This window comes from Mobula birostris, chromosome 3 (assembly GCF_030028105.1).
Source record: "Mobula birostris isolate sMobBir1 chromosome 3, sMobBir1.hap1, whole genome shotgun sequence".
Lineage (NCBI taxonomy): Eukaryota > Metazoa > Chordata > Chondrichthyes > Myliobatiformes > Myliobatidae > Mobula > Mobula birostris.
The window spans coordinates 69,356,758-69,382,140 of NC_092372.1; the positions used below are offsets into that span (position 1 = coordinate 69,356,758).

Here is a 25,383-nt window from a genome sequence, read left to right on the forward strand (position 1 = left end):
CCAGTTTTGTTAAACCAAATTTGTCTGCAGCCTGAGCAAGGTAATGGGGCAGTATAAGTTGCAGTGGAGATTCTGATCTGACTCTTGAACATATTAAAGCTGTTTGAGTTCTAACCAAACTATTACAGTATCAATTTGCACTGGATGTGGTATTATTTCATCCTAGTGCAAGCCATACGTTATTAGAGCCTAGGGAACCTCAAACATGTATTTTAATGCACTTTAACTGGTTTTAACAAGAAGTTAATCTATCCAAGTTTGAAAAGCCTGTTTCCTAAGCAGACCACCATTCCAGAGTCAGAGCTCCCTTGTGGCTGATCTCTACAATGCACAAATGCTTGTAGTTGCAGCACTGCTTCAATTTTACTGATTTGTAAGGTTGTCATCTCAGGTTAAATGAGAAAGAATGAACTGATACTAAACATTACTAGATAGATGAAGACATGGCAAACTGAAATTTTGAAGCTAGATCATACTCAAAAAATCTTACAGCTTACATAGCGAACAAGTATCTTGATTTTTTACTTAATTATCTTTTAAAGATAGACAATTGAGAGGGTGAAAAAGTACTAAGTTGGAATAAATATGGAACTGCAGGTTTATCAACAATTATTCTTAGAGAATGTAATAAAACTTGTAAAATTATTATTCCATCATATTCTAGCAAATACCATAAAACATTTAAAAGAAAATTAAAATAGACACAATCTTAAAAATAAATTTTTGTTACAATATACTATAATTCTACATTCTTCTCCACAGATGTTGCTCAAATGTTTCTTGGGTTTTTTTGTTTCTATATTAATAAAACAGCCATTTAATGAAATAAAATTTATAACTCAAGAAAGCACCTCAACAGGACAATAAATGGTGGCTAATACTACCAAAGTTAAATCTCCTCCACCCCCCCCCCCCCAGCACTCAAACATTAAAAAATTCCAAGAAGTGAGTACTTAATTTAAAATTCTTCTTACAGGTCAAAAGTAAGTGAAACAATGAATGAATAAACAAGAAGCCTTTTTAAAAAAATCAATATTCTTGTCTCTGCACTTAAGCTCTGGAAAGTGATTTACGAACAGTAGTAATTAACTATTTCCTACACCGGAATTGAACTCCAAACTCCAACACCCAAGATGTAATATAACACTATGGTACATTGATGCGCATACACATTCTATAACAATAAACAGATTCAGATATGCAGTATTCCATACAACCTGGAAAACAAGATTTCTTCTTTGCATGCTAATATTACAAGTAGGAATCAGTACTGATTTCCACTCTTTACGTAAATACCCATCTGCTTGACCACCTTCCATCCTATCTAATTCAACTGTCAAAGAAGCATGCATTTTAAATGCTGAAAATATAGCATGTGATTTTTGCGCTCAAATTTGTTATTTGCACAAATCTGACAATCTTCTAATGCTGATTTTTGAAAGTTTAGCCGCAAGAGGGGGGAAGAAAATATCTCCCATGTCGGCGATGTGGAAAACACGAGTGTGGACCTTATAGATGCTGTAACCGTGACTGCTTTCAAGAAGTGAGGTAAAGCTGGTTTCAGTAGCTTCAGCAGGGCTGTCTACAAAAAGAAAAGTCATCAACAGGGTGCCCTTCAACTACCTCCTCTCAGTGCCTGAAGAGCTGGATTCCACCCAATGGACATGATCTTACTGCATGTCAACTCCAAATGGAATGCATGGAACAGCATCAATCATGGGCCCTTTTCTTTTAATCTCACATAGGCCTCAACACTATCGATCAAGAGGGTGTATGAAGCATTATTTTCAAATTTGGTTGTCTGCAGTAATTTGCCATCATGAATGACACGTGTGATGAAAACTTGAAAGATGTGCCACTGTTCAGATCATACTATGCAAAATAAGTACCCTACATTTCTCTCAATCTTTCATACAAAAATGTTGCACCTCATTGTAACCAGCAAGTGGAAAACAGTTGAATTTACACCAGCTTTATCCATCAAGCTGCCAGTGTGGAAGTTCCAAATCATCATCAACTCATTAACTGAAGCATAAAACAGAATAAAGTCTCACCTTTAATATTTGCAAAACAAAGACTCTCAACCAAACCAGAGCCCACTGTATAACATCATTCTACAATAAAAGTTCACAATGAGACCTTGGAAAATGTGGACCAATTCCTGTAACTCAGGAACTACCTATGAATGAATGCAACTTATTAATTAACATTTTATTTATTTAGAGATACAGTGTGGTCTAGGCCCTTTATGCCCTTCGAGGGACTCTGCCACAGCAACCCCCGCCAACCCCAATTTAACAATAACCTAATCATGAGACATTTTATATTGACTAATTAACCTACCCGGTACCTTTTTGGACTATAGAAGGAAACCCACTCATTCCATGGGGAAGACATACAGACTCCTTACAGAGGACACCAGAATTGAATTCCAAACTCCAATGTGCAGAGCTGTAGCATTGTACTAACTGCTATGTTACCATGGCACTCTAACAGTAGCAATTGCTGAAAACACCACTGCCATCAGTGCACCATGGTCTCCTAAGAGAAATAATGTTTGAAAATCAAGACCTTGAAACCAGTACAAAGCTTATGGTCTGCTGGGCACCAGTGACCCCTGACTTTCAAAGAATTGCACCACTTATAGCAGAACATCAATGCACTGGAGAAGTACTGTCATCTCTGTAAGATCCTTTAAATTCATTTGTAGTAAAAGCAAACCAATGCTAGTAGCCTCTCCTAAGCCACTATTCCCAGCATTGAGACTATAATTATTCCAAAGAGTAAGCCACTTTATCCACATGAAAGACATCATAATCACAATCAGACACAGTATTCCCCACTTTGCCATGGTAAGGGACCACCAGGAGAACAGTAGAAAAGATTCAAAGATTTTCCTTGAATCTTTTCCACTGATAGGGTAAGAAAGTCTTTTTTTCCCCCAGGATGGAAGTATTGAATAATAGAGAACACAGCTTTAAAGTGTGAAGGGAGTAAGTTTGAAGAAGGTTTAGAAGGTGACTTTTTGTTTTACGCAGAGTAAGTGGGGGAAGCTGATATGACATTAATATTTAAGAGCCATTTAGGTAAGCAAACGAAGAGACAGGGATTGGTGCGATATATACCATGTGCTGATGGGATTAGTTAAAACTGGCACAGACATCCTGGGCTAAAGGGCCTATTCCTGTGCTGTCCTGTTGTCAAAATCACTCTGTAAATATGAACATTTCAATGATTCATCCAAACCCCTGGTCCACGATCTTTCAAAATGGAGGAACAATATTGAGAACACAGAACAGAAACAAAAAAAAACCACCCTAGAAACCAAATACTGCCTAAGGAAATGGTATATTGCAACTTTAAAGTGCTGCAATATAGAATTTGGGTCTGTGTTCAAATTCCTGTATGTGTTCTATCTGTACTAGACAACAGAAAGGTCAGCTAGAACATTGAAATATGAGAGAATCTTGTGCAGGTTACTCCTATGCAAAGTATAAAAATGCCTTCTACTTAATATGCAGGTTGAAAATAGACAATAATATCTGTCTTGGAGAGGAACAACTTGATATGAAAATTTTAATTGTTAAAATGATCATGTTAAAATCAGTATTCCAGTATTCAGTCTCACCACTTTGGGATTCTGGAACTCTGGAAAAGTCATTCTTTTATATTTAAAAGTATTTAGTTAAGCAATTCAAATATATACTAATGTGATGCTGCTCATGTAAGCTTTTTTACTGCACCTGTGTATATACATACTTGCGTATATACAAACATTTGTATTAATAAACACAACTTTGACTTTAATCAGTTTGAACTGGTGAGCATCAGGCTGTAAATGGTTATAACATATTTTGTCAGAAAAGAGTATTAAATGCACAATTCTTCTTATTCACAAAATGTGGGAGAGAGAGGGGAAGGCTGGAAATAATATTTCGAAGCTTGGTAAAACTTAGAAAAACAGGGTAAATTTCATTCCCTTGTTGCATAGCTTGAATCTAGTTGTGAGCAGATTTATGACCTTAAATTAAATTGCCATTATGGTGTAAATGTACAAAATGTCCACTTTAACAAAACGCAAACTTAACCAGTCATTACAACACAAGACTTGTGCAAACTTGCCAATTGAAATTCAAACTTCAATTAAACTTCTAAATATTCTAATGAATAAAGTGAAAGGTTTTCATAAATACTGTTTTTTGTAAAGATTACAATATTAATTCACAGATAGGTAGTGCTGAACCAAGCAGAAATAGTCCCAGTAGCATTTTCTTTTCTGCACCGGAACTTTACTTACTTTGAGGATGAAAGTAACATAGAGCAGACAGCCCAATGCAAATTACTTTACTTGACCGAACACTTTATCACCAATCCTAACCCATCCCCCACCTCAACAATTACAGTGTCAAACTTTAAACCAAAAAATGTATTTTTATTGCTTTATAACAGCAATAAATATCAGCAGAGTGAAGAATTTATATTTAAATCTTGAGTGTCACATTTTCAAACTTTCTTTGTTAAAAACTTACAAAGATTAAAACTTAAGTTTATGAATCCTTAAAAATACTCAGAATTTGCACACAATTTCTCAAACTTTTGATCCACTTGGTTTTACTCCAAATCAGCAAACAATTTTGCAGTCCGGCAGCTTCGTGGATGGCAGAGCAGGATCAAAGGGCCAGATGCCTATTCCCGCTTTACTTCTTACATTCTAATGTAAATCACTTTTAATTACAACATGCAATAGAGTAAATTTACAACTCCAAAATATTTCAGAACAGGCAGCATGTGTCCTTGTATCCCAACATTTCAAATCATCACAAATCGAAATAGAGATCATGAAAATGAAAGCAACTTTTCAAAACCCAGTAGGAGTTAAATTGATATGCCGAAGAATAAGAAAGCAAGAATTTTAAAGATTTTGCTGCATGTTGATTTTAAAAGCTTTTCTGTCTTCAGTTATATGACCTCCCTGAGTGATGTTGTTAAAAAAACACTATATCCTTAAATGTTTGATATAGTACACTAATGCTACCAGGCTAAGTGAGACAGTGTCATACTGTCGAATAAGGAAGGAATCTTCTTGACAAATCCTTCACTTCAACTTGATTTTTACAACACCTTGCTGTGGCTCTGTAAACCTGAAATAAATCAAGCATGCAATTAAAAAGTCAATAGTACCAACTGTACACCTTTTCACTCAGTTGCATATGAGGTCTATTTAGGGGTTTAACATCTGAAAATTTACACAATTAGGATTAAATAAAAACTAACGCCAATGCAACATTAAACACCAATAATACAAAACACACACAAATATCTTAAATTTATTACCATTTTCTTTAAGTTCCTTTTGTAATCAGTATGGTTACCTATATATTATGTGAGATTGCACTGATTTACCAACATTTTTTCTTGTGAGGCCAAAATTATTAACAATGGTGTTGAAACACTTTCAGAGTTTACAAGAAGACAGCTGTCAAATCTCCAAAACACACATTAGGTGGAAATGCAGCAGAACAGACACTGAGCCAAAAAAAAAACCAAATTAGAATGACAACTTAAATCTTTGGTTGTACAGATATAAAGACTTACTTTTTTTTAAAAAAAGGGAATCTGTAAAGGTAAATGGGATTAAGGAGAACCAACCTTAAAGGCCAAGATTATTACTTACTGAGAAAACGCAAATTAAGATATAAACATGCCTGGATTTTGAAGACCAAAATGTAAGAATGGGCTCCAGACTTAGTGTGTTGCCGGGGTAAACTGACATTAAGCCTCAGAGGAATCTGAAGAGTTAAATATGAGGGATTCAAAATGCAATTTATTTTGGGCACCTGCAGACAAATGAAAGCTGAGGTGATGGGCAGCAGAAATGAACTTAAACACAAAATAATCTGCAGATGCTGGGATCAATGCAACACTCACAACACGCTGGAAGAACTCAGCAGGTCGAGCAGCATCCGTGGAAACAATGAGTCAACGTTTCGGGCCAGAACCCTTCATCAGGACTGAAGAGGGAAGGGGCAGAGGCCCTATAAAGAAGGTGGGGGAGGGTGGGATGGAGAAGGTGGTAGGTCCAGTTGAAAAACCAGTAATTTGAAAGACAAAGGGGTGGGGGAGGGGAAGCAGGGAGGTGATAGGCTGGAAAGGTGAAGAAGGAATAGGGGAAAACACAATGGGTAGCAGAAGGAGGCGGAACCATGAGGGAGGTGATAGGCAGCTGGGGGAGGGGGCAGAGTGAAATAGGGATAGAGGAAGGGAGGGGGAGGGAATTACCAGAAGTTGGAGAATTCTATGTTCATACCAAGGGGCTGGAGACTACCTAGACGGTATATGAGGTGTTGCTCCTCCAACCTGAGTTTAGCCTCATCATGGCAGTAGAGGAGGCCATGTACGGACATACCTGAATGGGAATGGGAAGCAGAGTTGAAGTGGGTGGCAACTGGGAGATTCTGTCTGTTGTGGCGGACGGAGCGGAGGTGCTCGACAAAGCGGTCCCCCAATCTGCGTCGGGTTTCACCGATGTAGAGGAGGCCGCACTGGATGCCATAGATGACCCCAACAGACTCACAAGTGAAGTGTTGCCTCATCTGGAAGGACCGTTTGGGACCCTGAATGGTGGCAAGAGAGGATGTATAGGGACAGGTGTAGCACTTACACCTACAGGGATAAGTGCCAGGTGGGAGACCCATGGGGAGGGACGTGTGGATAAGGGATTCGCGGAGGGACCGATCCCTGCGGAAAGCGGAGAAGGGTGGAGAGGGAAAGATGTGCTTAGTGGTGGGGTCCTGTTGAAGGTGGCGGAAGTTGCAGAGGATAATGTGCTGGATCCAGAGGCTGGTGGGGTGGTAGGTGAGGAGAAGGGGAACTCTGTCCCTGTTGTGGTGGCGGGAGGATGGGGTGAGGGCCAAAGTACGGGAAATGGAGGAGATGCGGGTGAGGGCATCATTGATGACGGTAGAAGGGAAACCACGATCCTTAAAGAAAGAGGACATTTGAGATATCCTGGTTCGGAAAGCCTCATCCTGGGAGCAGATGCGGTGGAGACGGAGGAACTGGGAATAGGGAATGGCATTTTTGCATGTGGCGGGGTAGGAAGAGGTATAGTCAAGGTAGTTATGAGAGTCAGTGGGCTTGTAGAAGACGTCAATGGACAGTCTGTCTCCAGAGATGGAGACCGAGAGATCGAGAAAGAGGAGAGAAGTGTCCGAGATAGACTAAGTGAATTTGAGGGCTGGGTGGAAGTTTGAACTAAAGTCGATGAAATTGACGAGCTCAGCATGGGTGCAGGAAGCAGCACCAATGTAGTCGTCAATGTACCGAAGGAAAAGTTGGGGAGCAATACTAGAATAGGTTTGGAGCACAGACTGTTCCACATAACTAACGAAGAGGCAGGCATAGCTGGGGCCCATGCAAGTTCCCATAGCTACACCCTTAGTCTGAAGAAAGTGGGAAGAGCCAAAAGGGAAGTTATTAACTGTGAGAACCAGTTCCGCCAACCGGAGGAGGGTAGTGGTGGTGGGGAACTGGTGAGGTCTATTATCCAGGAAGTAGCGGAGGGCTTTGAGGCCTTCTTGATGGGGAATGGAGGTGTATAAAGATTGGACATCCACAGTAAAAATGAAGCGGTTGGGACCGGGGAACTGGAAGTTATTGAAGAGGTGTAAGGCATGAGATGTATCCCGGATGTAGGTGGGGAGGGACTGGACTATGGGTAACAAAATGGAGTCCAGGTAGGCAGATACAAGTTCGGTGGGACAGAAGCAGGCAGTAACTATGGGTCTACCGGAACAGTCAGGCTTGTGTATCTTGGGGAGGAGGTAAAACCGAGCAGTATGGGGTGTGGGAATAATGAGTTTAGCGGCTGAGGATGGAAGGTCTCCAGAGTTGATAAGGGTGGTGATGGTGTGGGAGACAATGGTTTGATGTTTTTTGGTGGGGTCCTGTTCCAGGGGTAAGTAAGAGGAGGTGTCAGAAAGCTGCCGTCTGGCCTCAGTGCGGTAGAGGTCCATCCGCCAGACTACTACGGCACAACCTTTGTCAGCAGGTTTGATGGTGAGGTTGGGATTAGTGCGGAGAGAGTGGAGGGCAGTGCGTTCAGAGGGAGCGAGGTTGGAACAGGAGAGAGGAGTGGTGAAGTTGAGAAGGTTGATGTCTTGGCGACAGTTGGAGATGAAGAGATCGAGTGCAGGTAGAAGGCCCAGGCGGGGTGTCCAGGAGGAGGAGGAGGGTTGAAGACAGGAGAAGGGGTCATCAGTAGGGGGAGGGGAATCCTTGCCAAAGAAGTAGGCTTGGAGACATAGGCGACTGAAGAAGAGTTCAGCATCATGGCGGGCACAGAACTCACCGTGTGGACGGAGGGGGACAGAAGTGAGGCCCTTGCTGAGGACAGAACGTTCTGCCTCAGACAGGGAAAGGTCAGAGGGGATGGTGAAGACACAGCAATGGTTGGGGCTGGGGTTGGAGGAGGGCGACGAGTGAGAGGTCTCGGGGGGAGTTGGGATGTTCAGGGAGAGTGGGGTTAGGGGAGGATGAGGAATCAGAGGAATGGAGGGGCGATGAGGGGTAGACGGAAGGTTGGGAGTTGCGGGGAGGAAAGAGGGTAGTGGGGGAATAAGACGGGCGGTAGGACCCAGCGGCAGTAAGACCGGTCCCGGTCTGGAGAGGGTCGGGAACTCAGTCCGAGCTGGATCTGGAGCTGGGGGTGGCAGAGCCTGTGGCCTGTAAGGCCCCAGAGCTGAGGTCGGAGTCAGAGGCGAGTGAGTCCATGGCCCGCTGGGGGCTGGTGCCCATGTCCAGGAGGTGGTGGTTCCAGTTGGGCTCAGAATCAGAGGCGGATGGGTCCCCGGCCTGCTTTAGGCCTGAGAAGTCGAGGTCTGAGGGGTTGGGGTCCGGACTGGAGCCGGTCGTTGTTGTGGGCTCCAGGCAGGCGAGCTTGTGGTCCTTCTTGGACGTGAGGAATGAGAAGAAACGGCGGTTAGAGGCGTGAATCCAGCAGAGAATGAAGTGTAGGAGAGGTCCATGGCAGACGGTGGAGAGCGCGGCCCGGAGTGGTGGCAGGGAGAAGCACGGCGACAGCTTCACCTCCCTGCTTCCCCTCCCCGCTTCCCCTCCCCCACCCCTTTGTCTTTCAAATTACAGGTTTTTCAACTGGACCTACCAGCCTTCTCCTTCCCACCCTCCCCCAACTTCTTTATAGGACATCTGCCCCTTCCTTCATCAGTCCTGACAAAGGGTTCCGGCCTGAAACGTCAACCCCTCGTTTCCACGGATGCTGCTCGACCTGCTGAGTTCCTCCAGCGTGTTGTGAGTGTTGAAATGAACTTAAATATGTGAATGATTATATCTTGCAGTTTATGGAGTATGATGTATGGAAAATCATGTAGAGACCCGATGAAATAAAATGCAAAGCAAAGTTCAGGTGTACTTTTGATAAAATATTCAGATTTGTTCAAGTTGGATTGTTTTTGGTGTTTCATCATCAAACATGCAAACGGTGTGTTTGAGATTGTAATACATCAATGTTTGTGTCTAGTATGAAAAAATACTAAATATTCGGGCTTAAATCAGGTTCAAATTGGTCCTGGTCAGATTGGATTTAAATCTGATATTTCAGCAGGCTACAGGGCCCCCTAATTCTTATCATCACGATAGATGGCAGGAAACAAGATTAAAAATAAGTGAATCAATTAAAACAATAATTGACAGTCAAGTTAAAATTTTTTTAAAGTATTAGCACAGATCCTGTACCTGAAATTCTGGCGTTTGAGGTAGTCAATAACAACAGGTTTAATACGTGCTACACCTCCTTGGCTGTGACGCCCTCTCCCAGTTATGACAGAAAGGTAAGCTTTACCACCTTTTTGCTGGTATTCTGAAAAGAAAAATAATGTTCAGTGCAAATCATTTAGTTAACTAGAACTTAAAGTCCAGTCAAACAATGACATAAGAATTTTAATAGACCATTACTTAAAGCATTGTTCCAAGAAAGCAAATCATTCTGTAGATTCTCAGCTTGATAACAATTATTTGATTTCAACTGTTACTTAAACTTATGAAGTATAATGAAAATACAAAAATAAAGAAATTCAAATTAATCCAATCACTGTGTGGCTATGCCCAAGTTTTATTACTACACTTGTACTCTGCTTAACCTCTGCCAAGACTGCTGCATGGTGATTCCTTCCTCATCCCTTTTCTCCTACAATTCACTCTCCTCCCCTATCAGATTCCCTCTTCTCCAGCCCTTTACCTTTCGCACCCACTTGGCTTCACCTATCACCTTCCAACTAGCTTCCTTCTCCTTCCTCACCTTTTTTATTCTGGATTTTTCTCCTTCCTTTCCAGTCCTGAAGAAAGATCTCAGCCCGAAACATCAACATTTCCATAGATGCTGCCTGACCTGCTGAGTTCCTCCAGCATTTTGCATGTGTTACATTATACTGTTGTTCACTGACTTCATCTCCACCTTCAATACTTTAAACACAAGCAAACTCATCTTCAAATTCCTAGTCCTGGTTCTCCACACCCACCTCTGAAACTGAATCCTTGACTTCCTGATCAACAGACTGCAAACTGAAGGGATAAGCAGCAACACCTCTGCCACAATTATTCTCAACACTGGTGACCAGTGTGCACAAAAATCTTGAGCTGTGCAAGCTTTTTGTCCAGTGACAACAGCATGTGCACACTGAATAACTTCTTAAATAAAAACAATATAAATAAGCCAGTTCTAAAATCTGCAAACAAATCATTACCAACTCCACGTTGCCAACAACCTTTTGTGTGCAGTTTAAATTCCTTTTTGTGCTAGTAGCAAAAGATGTCTGCGCATGTACATGCACATCTTAAAGGGAACATTGCCCACAAGGCTGTTTTGTCAGCCCCCTGCTCTACTCCCTACACACTCATGGCTGTGTGGCCACATTCTGCTCTAACTCCATCTACAAGTTTGCAGATGTTATCACCATAGTGGGTCACATCTCAAGTAATGATGAGTCAGACTGAAGCAAGAAAACAGCAAGCCTAGTTACATGAAGTCATGACAACAACCTTTCCCCCAATGTCAGCAAAACAAAAGAGCTGGCCACTGACTTCAGGTAGAGGGCTGGTGCACATATTTCTATTTACATCAAAGGTGTTAAGGTCGAGAGGTTTCAGAGCTTCAAATTCAATAGTTTGTCTGGTCCAACCAAGCTGACACCATGGCTAAAAAACTCACTAGTGCCTTTCTTGCTCGGAAGCCAAATAAATTTAGCATGCCCCCTTTGACCCTCAGCAATTTTGACTGATGAACCATAGAAAGCGACCTATGGGATACATCAGGATACATCATGGCTTGGTATGGCAAATGCTCTGCCCACTACTGCAAGAAACTACAGAGAATTGTGGACACAATTTAGCACATCACTTAAACCAACCTCCATTCCATGCACTGCCTACACTTCTCACTGCCTCGATAAAGCAGCCAGCATAGTCATAGACCCTACCCACTATTCATTGAGCAGAAGATACAAAAACCTAAAAGCACATACCACCAGGCTTAAGAACAAGTGTTATCCTGCTGTATAAGACTACTGAACGGTGACCTAGTATGATACGACAGACTTTTGACTTCACAATCAACCGTGTTATAACTTTGTAACTTACTGCCTATTTGCACTGAACTTTCCCTGTAATTATAACACCTTATTCTGCACTTTGTTATTGCCTTACCTTGTACTTCCTCAAAACACGGTTGCAATCTGTATGAACAGTATCCGAGATAATTTTTCACCGTATCTTGCGTCAAGAGACAATAGTAAGCCAAATTACCAAATTTAAAAATTTCTCTTTCCAAATACCCTCCTCCCATCCACTTTCACAACTCCATTTTTGACCTTGCCATTCTAAACACCCCCCTACTTTTGCTACTTCACTTCAGAAAAAGCTGGGCTTGTTCCTTCCTATCCAGGTCAGCAAGCAAAGATGTGAAGATGGACGGGATGGGCAACAGAAATTTTTAAGGTCTCCACATTGAGGGAGATCAGCCAGGAGTGCATTAAAATAATCAATTCAAGAAGTAACAAAATAAATCTGATCAATGATTTCAGCAGATTATTGTTTGAGGGAGAAATTAAGTGGAATAATATTACAGACATGGAAATAGTTTGTCAGAGTGAGGACATAGTTTGTCAGAAATTCAACACACGATTAAATAATGACATCAATTAATAGTCTGGTTGAGTTTCAGGCAGTTGTCAAGGAGAGGAATAGATTCAGTGGCTAAAGTATGACTTTGTGATGGGGTTTAAAAATGATGGGCTTATCTTCCCAATATTTAGAAGAGAATACTTTCTAAATGGTAAAGTTAGAAACAGTAGAAGTTCAAAAAGACACAGAGTCCGCGTGCATACATCACTAAAACATCCTGGTTCAAAAAAGAAAATAACCAGTCATGAACACCCAGTTCCAGCCCTTCACTGGTTTCCAAATGTCAAGCTGCTTGCCAGCCCTCCCAACTTCCACCACAAACTCTGCTCTCGAACCAAAGATCCTGCCAGCAGATCCTGGTCTGCATGAACCAGTTGGGCTGAAGGACCTGATTCTGTCCTGTATAACTCCATGACACTATAATTGTTCAGTTCTGAAAAAATAATTTGCAACTTTGAGAGGAGCTTCAAATCTTCTGTCTATTCCTTTACCATGATCACTCGTTTTTATTCCCATAGCATCTCCTGACTCTGCACCTTCCTCACTCACTATGCAAACCTCTTCCTTATCTATGTAACCTCTTGGCCATCTTTCCCTATTTCAACCTTCTGTAAACTTGGTCACCTAAAACTCATCTGCTTGAGTTCTAATTCATAGAAACTCTGTTCACCAATCAGGTCTGTGCTCACTGACAAACCTTGGCTCCTGATTTAAATAATCCACGAATTTAAAGTTCCATTCATATTTTCAATTTCCTTCTTCTCACCTCCTTCAGCTCAACAGTCAATCCTTATATCTGTTACCCAGTTCGTCTTTTGTATATTAGAAACATAGAAAAGCTACAGCACAATACAGGCCCTTTGGCCCACAAAGCTGTGCCAAGCATGTCTTTACCTGAGAAATTACCTAGGGTTACCCAAAGCCCCCTATTTTTTTGAGCTCCATACACCTGTCCAGGAGTCTCTTAAAAGACCCTATCGTATCCGCCACCACCACTGTTACCGGCAGCCCATTCCACGCACTCACCACTCTGCGTAAAAAAACTTACCCCTGATATCTCCTCTGTACCTACTTCCAAGCACCTTTCTCGAGTTTAATCATTTCACTACTGGCACCCATACCTTCCACTGTCATGGTGTCCTTTGGAACCTTCTTCCTAAAGCTCTCCAACAGTCCCTCTCCCACCCTTTCCCTTCTTTCACCAAACTTTCGATTAACTATCGCATAAGCTTCTATATACATAAATCTCAATTTTTTGACCACGTTCACATAAATCATTTTGGAATGTTTCACTGCCATAAAGGTACATATATACACATTATTGCTGTTGGATATGACATTTTGATGTTGATAAAAAGGCTATATTTCTTTTACATTAAATCATCAACAATTCATAACTTAAGGTGAAATGCTTTGGATTAGAATCAGAATCAGGTTTATTATCACCAGCATGTGTCATGAAATTTGTTAACTGAAATTAGGAGAGTCATTATAACGTTGTTGCTCTTTACACCATTAGCCCTGTATATTTTTATGAGCCAATACAGTTTAGTAATGATTGCCCAATCATTTGTGACCAGAAAAAACAATTTTGTTCTGCTGTTATCAACCAATTGAGCTTTGTTAAAATAAACTACAGATCAACCCTTCTGGGCTTGACAAATTAGACTTGGAGCCACATTCCCTTAGGAAAATAAATAGAGTGGATTCCGGTTAATTGGGCCATCGGTTAATCAGGACAGCTGCTTATTTGGGTAACTCTTAAAGAACAAAAACAAATCAAGAAACTAGCTAGTATTCCCTTCATTTATTTGGGACACTATGCCACTTAATTGAAGCAGCAGACTATTGCCGAAAATTTTCTAACTAGAGTTAGTCATGTGCACGTCATGTGGCCGCTACGCACTACACCGTGTTTAGAGCGAACAGTTTTTAAATAGCATCAGTTGCTTATTTGTATTCAAAAAGCAATGATTTTTGTCACTAATAGTTGGCAAGTAATAAACAATGAGACAATTCAGAACTGTTTTGCTCACTGTGGTTTTAAGCATTCAGGCATGGAAATGCCAGATATGGCTGGGAGTGAAAATGAAATGATTTCACTACTTCAACAAGTTAGGCACCATGAAGCATTTGAAGGTATCAACAATCATCTTGAGTGTTACAATGAAAATGAAGGTTTGGAGGACACAATAGTCGAAAGCACTGTTTGAAGGCAGTCCACTATCTGCACGAGGTGTCTGTACTGATTTTGTTTAGTTATCAAAAGAACATGTCAGCATACATTGAATGAATTCCTCTGTCGCCAACTATTAGGAACTAATACAGTTTTGTAGCACTGTAGTAGTCTTGGTAGTGTTCTAATTTATTCTATATTTCATTTAAATGCATAATTTGTTACTCAGTTAAACAGTAGTTTCTTTTTTTTATATACCTTTTTAACTATTTCCATGAAACTTGGGCTATTTGAAGTAGCCGTTTAATTGGGCCAAAATGTACTGATCCCGATGTGTCCCAATTAACCGGAATCCACTGTAGTTCTGAATATTCTTTGTACCTCTTCCCCTCTCATATATTGATTATCGAAGGTTTGTACTACAAAGGCAGAAATAAATAAGCTGAGGAAACAAGAGAGGGAGAATTTCATAAATTTATTTCTGCCTTATCAAGTTGATCCATAGTTAACCATACACATTACCAGTTACCCACCATTAATCTTCTGGAATAGCACTTCCTCCAAATATTGCAGGGCTTCAGCCACATGAAGGCCATGAAGGTCTAAAACATTTTTTGGAAGTAATGATGCATTCACTTGCTTAAAAATGTTTAAAGCAGCTCTGTGGTTAGCTTCTTTCATCTTTTCACCATGAAGATGACCCTTAAAATATTGGATAAAACTCAGTCATAATGTTGCAGGTTCAGTTTTCAACTGAACAAAATGGTATTTTCAATATACATAATTTGCAAATGCAATTCAGGTGTCAAAGACAGGCAAGTATGTGTTCACTACTTAAGTTTCTGGAGTTCACTAAAATTACATATGTAACATGCTACTTCAGTATGAACATTAATTTCAATTATGAACAAAAATTATGCTGATAAATTTATATTCAGGTACAGTTTGTACAAAAAATGTATGGATTATTTTGTGATGGCATTGTGATGAAATACACTAAAGATTTAAATCTGGAATAATCTAATGCTTAAACCTTTGGTTGCTACCGAGGCTGCTGATTCAGCCAGATCTGCTGGTGGGTTGATAAGTATATCATGAGTGAATGAATGACATTGCAAGTGTTGTTGTTAAACAAAGGATAAAATTGAAACACTTTCAAATAATTTTGACTCTTTGATGCATCCAACAAAAGCAGCAGCAAATGATTCCACTACCTCCCTTGACAGCATGTTCCAGGCAACAACTTTCTGTGTAAAAAAATTCATAAATCACCTTTAAACTTTCCATCACTCACCTAAAATCTATGTTCTCTAGTATTTGACATTACTAAATACTGCAAATTTTCTTGTGATCTAACTACTTCCAGTGGGTGGTATGACAGTGCAGCAGTGTTCACACCTAACCTCAAAAGTAAGTGTGAGGATTTTGCTTGTTCTTTCTGTGACTACATGGGTTTCCTCTGGGTGCTCCTGTTTACTCCAATGTTCCAAAGATGCATTTGTATGTTATTTAGATACTGTGCATGAAAATAGCAAGAAATAGCAAAAGATGAGTTGGTGAAATTAAGATGAATTAGATTCATAGGAATTCGGAAATAAGGAAGGGAAAATTAAAGTAATGAGATTATCCTTCTAGGAACTGGCAAAACTCACTGACTTTCTTCAATGTACAATGTAACTTGAATGTTTAAACATCAAATCAGAGCTTAATCAAAAAAATGCTGAAGAAGTTAGCGGGTTGAACTGCATCTGTGGAGGGAAGGAACTGTGGACATTCCAGTTTGAAATTCTGCATTAGTTCCTGGTACAAAATGTTGACAATTCCTTTACTCCCAGATTCTACTCTGACTACAGAGTTCTCCAGCAGCTTGTTTTCACTCCAGATCCCAACAGCTGAAGTCTCTTTGCCTCTGAGAAGTCAGGACTACTGGCAAATATAAAAATTAACCTCAATACATGAGAATTGGTACAACACATTTGGAAGGAAAAGCCTCCTAGTTCATTCCTAACTCTGATCATTGATAGTTTTAGAACATATATGTTAAAGAATAATGTTCTTAAATGTTTTGTTGAAAATACTATCATTCTGTAGAAAAGATTTCTTTCAACTGGTTACTTTCATATTCAAATACTTAAAAAGAATATTCAAGTTGAAAAAAACTGTTTGCTAAATTGCAATTAATGACATCAAGAGGCAAATAATGCAAAACAATTACACAGAACTTGAAACTGCTCAGTTGTTTGCAATAATAAAACAGTTTACAAAATCACCATATGTTAAGAATAAGCTTACAAACATAAGATTGACAATATAGGAAAAGCCTGCAGTTAAACTTCCAAAATAAAATTAATCCTTTTTTTTGGTACTACGAACTTCTCGCAAAAGATCCAGTTCCCACTGGATGTGTAAAAATTGTATTGGTTTTCCATTTGTTCTTCAAACAGTATCATGTTTCCCTCACCTCAAAAGTTCTCCACAGGCTATCCCTAGGTAATGAACAGGACACATTTTTACAAATGTCCATACATTAATTTTGTCCATAAGTCGGGGGAAAAAAAACACAATAATCACTGAATATAGTAGCTGTTCTTCCAAATAAGGCTAAAAGCACATAAGGCTAATAAGAACATTTACTAAAAGTGGAGAGAGAAAACTAGTTCTGCCCTTCTTAGGAATGAAGGTATGTACATCAGTTTTGAATTTAATATTATGGGAGCTTGTTCGTATGTAGATATGTCCATAAATCAAAGAGATGCAGTATAATGGCACTTGTTGAAACAGTTTAATTCACTTACACAGAAGTTGCACATACAGTTTGGTTAAATTTTTAGCTGCCCAAGTCAGAGAAAGACAGCTATTTGACCTCTATTCCTTTTTTTAGTGTACACTTACCTGCTGTGCATAATACGTGGCAACTGCTTTCATATTCCTTCCATGAGCTGCTGCAGCCTTACTGAAGAAATCTTGCTGCTTGCGTCTATGCAGAGCTGCCTCAATCCGAAAACCTTCATAATCAGGGTATTCTACATTATGGAAAACATGTTCACTTCGAGATTCTTTAATATCTTTGGTCAATACTGCCTAAAGTAGACAAAAGCCAAACAAAATTTTACTAGAAGTCAAATATTAGAAGGCACATTTAAGGTGAGAGTGGGAAAGTTTAAAGTTTAAAGGAAATATGTGGGGCAAGTTTTCTTTTACAGAGAATGGCAGGTACCTGGAGTGAATTGCCATTGGCAGTGATACAAGCAGATACGATATTGGCACTTAAGCAATTTTTAGGTAGATACAGGAATATGCAAGGAATGGAATAATATGGATCATGTACAGACAAAAGAGTTTAATCTGGTATTTTGTTCAGTGCACAAATCATTGGCTAAAGGGGCTGCTCCTGTGCTGCACTCTGATCTATGTTCCATGTGTTTGATGTAAATCTGACATAAGCAGCAAAAAAAAACTATGATAATGCTATATATTCTTGGCAAGATTTTCAGTTTATTGGGCTGTTCAGGTATAAAATTAAAACTCGTCAATGGCCACTGATAATATCAACCCTGACCTAAACCCAAGAACTTCTAATTTTTGATACCTGACCAACACCTGGTAGATACAATTAGGTTTGGTAATCAAGCCTAAGCGGCAAGTGCTGCTACTCTGATACGAAACTCAAACAGCACTGCAGCCTCCAAAAGATCTTAGTGTGGACAAGGAAATTTCTTCACTCAAAGGTGGTAAACTTGTGGAATTCAGTTCTACACTGAATATATTTAAAGATAGATAAGATTGATGGTTATTGATTAATAAGATTCATAGACACAAATGTCATTTGGGGATACGAACAGAGCTGGAACATGCTACTGAAATTGCCATAATCACATTGAATGATGGAGGAGGCTAGAAGGCCCTGCGCCTATTTTTCTGTTTTAATGCCCTTAGGACAGTCCAACCCTGGGCAATGACCTTCTAATAACTGTCTGGCTCAAGGCCATGATCATTCTTAGTTCTACGCATTCCCTCCCAGTTCACCACTGCAATGAGTCCTCGTAACCTTGAAAGTGATAAATACGTATCCTCACCAGCAGAAAGCCAAACAGTGTCAATTGTTTTAATTTATTTATGAAGTGCCTTCCTAGCTCGATGAAAGCTGAGCTTAGAAAAGGAGTTAGCATTTGACAAAAACACAAGAGATTCTGCAGATGCTGGAAATCTTGAGCAACACACAAAAAATAGTGGAGGAACTCAGTAAGGCTTCATCAAGACTAATGAATGCCACCTAATCTACAAGGTGCTTCTGGCATTCTCTTTTATTTCAGACTACAAACTGCTGATGTGTCCTGCATCTCAAATTCCAGCATTACTTTTAATATTGGCCCCTTTTATAGTCCTCCATTTATATGTCTTCAGGCAGCTATGATTATTAACTATTCATCTCCTTCTCACAAATACCAGACGTATTTGTGTTACCTGGATTATCTCAGTCTTGCTTTGAGCAAATATTTTCTCTGCTCCCTCTACCCCTACCCCTCTCCGTAACTAAAACATTCTTGTTTTCTCATTTTTACAGTTCTAATGAAAGGTCATTAATCTGAAGTAATATCTATGCTTCTCTGTACACAGAAGCTACTTCATCTGGTAAGCATCTCCAGTATTATTGGTGTTTTTAAGACTTTCAGCATATGAAGGGTTTTGCTTTATGAAATTAATTTAAGCCCGATTGTTTCTGTTGAAGCCATCAAACGAGTAACTTACAGTAATTATAGTCACTAGCTTCAAATTCTTAACAATTTTCAATCCACAGCTTACCTTATCTTTATTTTTGCTCACAGGCAATTCAGTTTGAGGGGTACCTTCATGAACTTTGATAGCTTTTGTTGACTCCAGATCACAGTCAAATAAAGACTTCATAAACTCTTCTGTTTGTTCAAAGGAATAGCTAAGGTAAAACAAAATTAATTCAAGCAATTCTTTAATGCTGAAAACATAGAGAGAATTTGCATTTATCCATTAACTTTAATACAGAGGAGCAAATCCAAGAATTAAAGTGGGCACAAGATCATCAAAAACATGCCAGATGGGTGAGTAAAACAGGGTACTACATAGGTTAAAGTCAGCAAGAGCTCATGTTTATACAGATGAGAAAAGGCCAGAAGAGAATTCAAATAACTGGGCACGAAGGTAAAGAGCACAGATACTAACAATGGACACGAGTGATTTAAAGACAGAACTAAGCAGACTTCATGCAGGAAGGAAAGAGATCACCTAAACTCAGTTTACAGTCAAACACAATGAAGGGTATCCAGAATATTGCAATGGGGAAATGCCTTTTATTCAAAACCGAATATTGAATAACTTGCCCAAAATAAAGAAGCACTTAATAAGAGTAGAATTCCTCCAAGGAGACCACAAGCACGTCATAGGGTTTGGAGGCTTGTGTGCCTCAATGACCCAGGGAGCTGGAGTCAGGGCCTTGTGCTTTGACTCTTGATTGGGTTATCCATGCCAAACAGGTCAATGAACCAGACTAAGAGTGGTCCACCGGTCCACTAGGTTTGGGGGTTCAGCTCAGGCTAGCAATCCTGACTGGTCAAAAAAAAATTATTATGGAAGCAGCAATGAAGAATTATTCTATATAGACAGAGATGGTGGATAATGGGCAGTAAATAAGAATAGACTTAGAACAGAACATGTTCAGTTGCATTTAGAAACTGATTCCATTCTTGCAGATGATGTTGCCAAGATGTAGACATAGGTCAGGAAAAGGACATTCTATGGGGATTTGCAAGGATGCTAATCCAACAGCAGATAGAGAAACTACCCAGGTTATTATCAGATAGGTAAGGGTATGATCAGGTGCCAGTCAAACTGGGAAACAGATAAGAAACACTGAAGGATGTTGCCGAAGTAAATCATATCAAAGGATATAAAGAAATTAAAAGCTGGGGAGGAAGAGAAATAAACATAAAGAGTAAAAAAAAAATCTTCTCTTACTTCATTTAGCACTTTGGCACTGGCAGGAACGCACATAAATTTAAAAAATTGTAGAAGGGGCAGTATTAATTTTTGAGACATGTTCAAGGACATTGAAAAAGCAATTTAGTAATGGGGACAGTTGCTTTGAATATCAAGTAAAAATAAGAATAAATTTTTGGAGGAGTGGGTGCCGACTGATGTTTTGAAAGGGTTGGAAATATACCAGAGGTTTCAGCATGTTTGGAGCTTGAAAATCATACTTGCCTTTGATGATGAGTAAGCTGAGTTCATGTAAGACATTAAGGGAAGAAGAGGCATGGGGAGGTAGCAGAGAATTAACAAACAGTTGAAGTGAGAGATCTAGCAGCTCTAGAAGGACTATGACAAATTGAGAGCCAGCAGTTAGAATCCAGGATTTGAAGTGTGCAGTTATAAGTGACTTGAGAATGTTTCTGCACTCCTCCTCAGATCCAAGACCAGAGTGAAATTATTCTGGGATTATGGCTGCCGAACAACGGCAAATTCTTAAAGCCAGAGGCAGGAAGTATATGGCAAAGTCAAGAAGGGAGGAAGATATAGGGAGAGGTGGCACTCAAAGTCATTCTTGTGATCTAACAGTTCAAATCATGATCAGTAATATTGTTTAAAATATTGTACACTGAAATTCAGAATTAATCAACTTCTGAAATGTTTAAAAACCAGTGAAGCTTCAATCAAAAATCAGTGACAGATTACTGGAAAAACTGAAGTAATTAAAAAGTTTTCCACTCTATTTCATTTATCATCTAAATTAAATCCTTTTGAGATGAATGTCTGTTAATTTAATTTATGAAAGAAAAATATTACAGATCATGAGGATTTCATCTTAAAATGTGAATTTTGAACCTTGGTTATTCCATTTAGAGAGATCCATAAGATATGGCAATAAGTTCTTATACTAAACTTAAGATTTCAATATTTTGTAATAAACATTAAACATTATTCTTCAAGTTCTCGGTTACTAGTGTTTGGATAAGGCAAACAGCTGAAATAATGTAAGATATAAACAAAAGAATGAAAAACAAATCACTGTAGATTTGAATGCTTTGAGAGCCAACATATCTTGCTTGAGACCCTTCACTGCAGGGTCTCGGATTGCAAGACCCTGCAGCGGATAGTGAGGTCAGCTGAGAAGATCATCGGGGTCCCTCTTCCCACCATTACAGACATTTACACCACACGCTGCATCCATAAAGCAAACAGCATTATGAAGGACCCCACGCACCCCTCATACAAACTCTTCTCCCTCCTGCCATCTGGCAAAAGGCACCGAAGCATTCGGGCTCTCACAACCAGACTGTGTAACAGTTTCTTCCCCAAAGCCATCAGACTCCTCAATACCCAGAGCCTGGACTGACAACAACCTACTGCCCTCTACAGTGCATATTGTCTTGTTTATATTTATTGTAATGCCTGCACTGTTTTGTGCACTTTATGAAGTCCTGGGTAGGTCTGTAGTCTAGTGTAGTTTTTGTGTTGTTTTTATGTAGTTCAGTGTAGTTTTTGTATTGTTTCATGTAGCACCATGGTCCTGAAAAACGTTGTCTCGTTTTTACTGTGTACTGTACCAGCAGTTATAGTCGAAATGACAATAAAAAGTGTCTTGACTTGACTTGATATGCTGAAGACATGATTTAGCACTTTGGGATCACTTATTAAGATCAAAAATTTAAAATATATAGTTACATTAAATTTTAACTGAAACTTACTTGTTGTCTTTAAACATATCCATAATGAAGTGTTTATCAATGCCTGGAAACATCTCAAAGAGACGTTTTTCCTTCAGTTTAGTTGCACAATCCTTTGAGGACAGGACAGAATTTGTGAAGGACTACATAGGATATAAAAAAAGTCTCAGTTATAGAAGTTAATAATTAATTAATTTAACATTCATTTGATACATGATGCCCATACTGTTAAATTTTACTGAAGTGGGTAATTCCATTACTTAGGGTAACCATTAATGGCTATTCACCTTACAATGACAACATGAACAACTCTCAACTCCATTCTCTCTCCCATCATAAACATGCAAGATTACTTCAAAAGTTTCTGTATCTTATATTTAATGCTACAATTCAGTATACAGAATATTGATTGTGTAAAAGGTTCAAAGTTCTGGAAAAATCATACCAATACTGAAATTAGGATGAAGCTTATTAAGTATCTGCAGCACTGTTCATTTTAATTAAGAGGTTTTACACCTCCAGCTGAGCCATTCCTGTACAGCTACACTAACAAGCAACAAACTAAATGAAAAATTGACCATAAACTGTGTAAGGGGTTTCTTCTTTTATGTTACTGCAAAGTCTAACAAAATGGCTTCTTTGTTATGTTATAATCAAAATGGCTTTTCTGTAATAGTAGCTGCAATGTAAGGAGTTCTCTCTCTCTGCTTGTTTGGATTATATTATTGATAAGACAGAGAACGAACCAACTGGGATAGATGTTATTCTTTCTTGTGCATCTGTAAGCTATTGTTTCGCGAGGTTTTGGCGCAGAAGGCAGATAGGGACAGAGTGAGGAGACGCAATGCTGTAAGCTGGGCAGCGGGACCGACCCTGAGAGGGAGTCCAAGACCCAGGGTCTTCGGCAAGGAGAGGAAACGAAGACAGACTCGTGTAGAGCGTCTGATCGACCACCATGGTTAGTCCCAGGCAGCCAGTCGAAGGGGTCGGAGGGGATCGAATGGTGGAAAGAGGACTCCATTACTTGAGCTCCAACTGTTGTGCACAAAGTGGTTGAAATTTGATAAGTTTGGCACCTTTTATTTTGCTTTTATATTTTATCTCTATTAATTACATAGTTCTAGTAATATCTATACAGTGTCATCATCTAAGCGCATATGGTGTATTGTCTGTTATTTGGGCGGGGTGGGGTACATCACACAGCATCCACCCAAACTTGATTACCCAGTTTGGCGGGGCCGAAGGCTGCTCCCCCTAGACGAAAGCCAGCTGAGCAAGTCTGAGGCTTACCAGGGGTCTACAACAGTTATTCATAAAAGCGGTACAAATTTCATCCAAATAATATTCATTTACAGGAACTGGCAAAGTTTGCATTTACTGCCCATTCCTAACTGCCTCCTAAAAGGCTTTGGTGAGCCACCTTCTTGAATAGTTACAGTCTGACTGAAATTATTCTTCTCAATGACATTGGGTAGGGAGTTCCAGGATTTATAGTTAGTGATGACAAAGAACTGGTGTTACATATCCAACTCATGGACATGGAGGGGAACCTGCAGGTGGTGATGTTTCCATGTATCAACTGCCCTTATGGTAGAAGTCATGGGTTTGGGAAGTACTTTTCGAGTAGCCCGGAGTAATAACTTCAGAGCATTTTGCAGTTAGAAACATAGAAAAAGCTACAGCACAATACAGGCCCTTCGGCCCACAATGCTGTGCCGAACATGTACTTATTTTAGAAATTACCTAAGGTAACCCATAGCCCTCTATTTTTCTAAGATCCATGTACCTATCCAGGAGTCGCCTAAGAGACCCTTTCGTATCCACCTCCAACACTATCACCAGCAGCCCATTCCACACACTCATCATTCTCTGTGTAAAAAACTTACCCTGACTTCTCCCCTGTACCTACTTCCAAGCACATTAAAACTGTGCCCTCTTGTGATAGCCATTTCAGCCCTGGGAAAAAGCCCCAAACTATCCACACGATCAATGCCTCTCATCATCTTATACACCTCAATCAAGTCACTTCTCATCTTCCATCACTCCAAGGAGAAAAGGCCGAGTTCACTCAACCTATTCTCATAAGGCATGCTCCCCAATCCAGGCAACATCCTTGTAAATCTCCTCTGCACCCTTTCTATAGTTTCCACATCCTTCCTGTAGTGAGGTGACCAGAACTGAGCAAAGTACTCCAAGTGGAGTCTGACCAGGGTCCTATATAGCTGTAACATTACCTCTCGGCTCTGAAACTCAATCCCGCGGTTGATGAAGACCAATATACCGTATGCCTTCTTAACCACACAGTCAACCTGTGCAGCAACTTTGAGTGTCCTATAGACTCGGATCTTAAGATCCCTCTGATCCTCCACACTGCCAAGTGTCTTACCATTAATACTATATTCTGCCATCATATTTGACCTACCAAAATGAACCACCTCACACTTATCTGGGTTGAACTCCATCTGCCACTTCTCAGCCCAGTTTTGCATCCTATCGATGTCACACTGTAACCTCTGACAGCCCATTACACTATCCACAACACCCCCAACCTTCGTGCCATCAGCAAATTTACTAACTCATCCCTCCACTTCCTCATCCAGCTCATTTGTAAAAATCATGAAGAGAAGGGGTCTGAGAACAGATCCCTGAGGCACACCACTGGTCACGGACCTCCATGCAGAATATGACCCATCTACAACCAGTCTTTGCCTTTTGTGGGCAAGTCAATTCTGGATCCACAAAGCAAGGTCCCATGCCTCCTTACTTTCTCAATAAGCTTATAATGGGGTACCTTATCAAATGCCTTGCTGAAATCCATATACACTACATCTACCGCTCTACCTTCATCAACATGTTTAGTCACATTCTCAAAAAATTCAATCATGCTCATAAGGCATGACCTGCCCTTGACAAAGCCATGTTGACTTTTCCTTATCATATTATGCCTCTCCAAATGTTCATAAATCCTGCCTCTCAGGATCTCTTCCATCAACTTACCAACCACTGAAGTAAGACTCACAGGTCTATAATTTCCTGGGCTATCTCTACTCCCTTTCTTGAATAAGGGAACAACATCTGCAACCCTCCAATCCTCCGGAACCTCCCCCGTCCCCATTGATGATGCAAAGATCATTGCCAGAGGCTCAGCAATCTCCTCCCTCGTCTCCCACAGTAGCCTGGGGTACATCTCATCCAGTCCCAGAGACTTATCCAACTTGATGCTTTCCAAAAGCATCAGTACATCCTCTTTCTTACTGTATTTATGCTCAAGCTTTTCAATCTGCTGTAAGTCATCCCTACAATCGTCAAGATCCT

At 39.9% G+C, this 25,383-nt stretch overlaps 1 protein-coding gene across 1 annotated transcript in view; it reads right to left on the minus strand.

Annotated features, from left to right (window-relative positions):
• Positions 1 to 3,397: 3,397 nt before the first annotated feature.
• The window catches only part of n4bp2 (NEDD4 binding protein 2), an 80,873-nt gene continuing 58,887 nt past the window's right edge, over positions 3,398 to 25,383 (minus strand). Inside the window, exons 11-16 of the mRNA XM_072252833.1 lie at positions 22,090 to 22,211; positions 19,175 to 19,304; positions 17,264 to 17,452; positions 14,905 to 15,073; positions 9,754 to 9,877; positions 3,398 to 5,141 (exon numbers count right to left, since the gene is read on the minus strand). Coding sequence (XP_072108934.1) covers positions 5,096 to 5,141; positions 9,754 to 9,877; positions 14,905 to 15,073; positions 17,264 to 17,452; positions 19,175 to 19,304; positions 22,090 to 22,211 — 780 coding nt within the window. The 3' untranslated portion in view covers positions 3,398 to 5,095. The remainder of the gene's footprint in view (positions 5,142 to 9,753; positions 9,878 to 14,904; positions 15,074 to 17,263; positions 17,453 to 19,174; positions 19,305 to 22,089; positions 22,212 to 25,383) is intronic.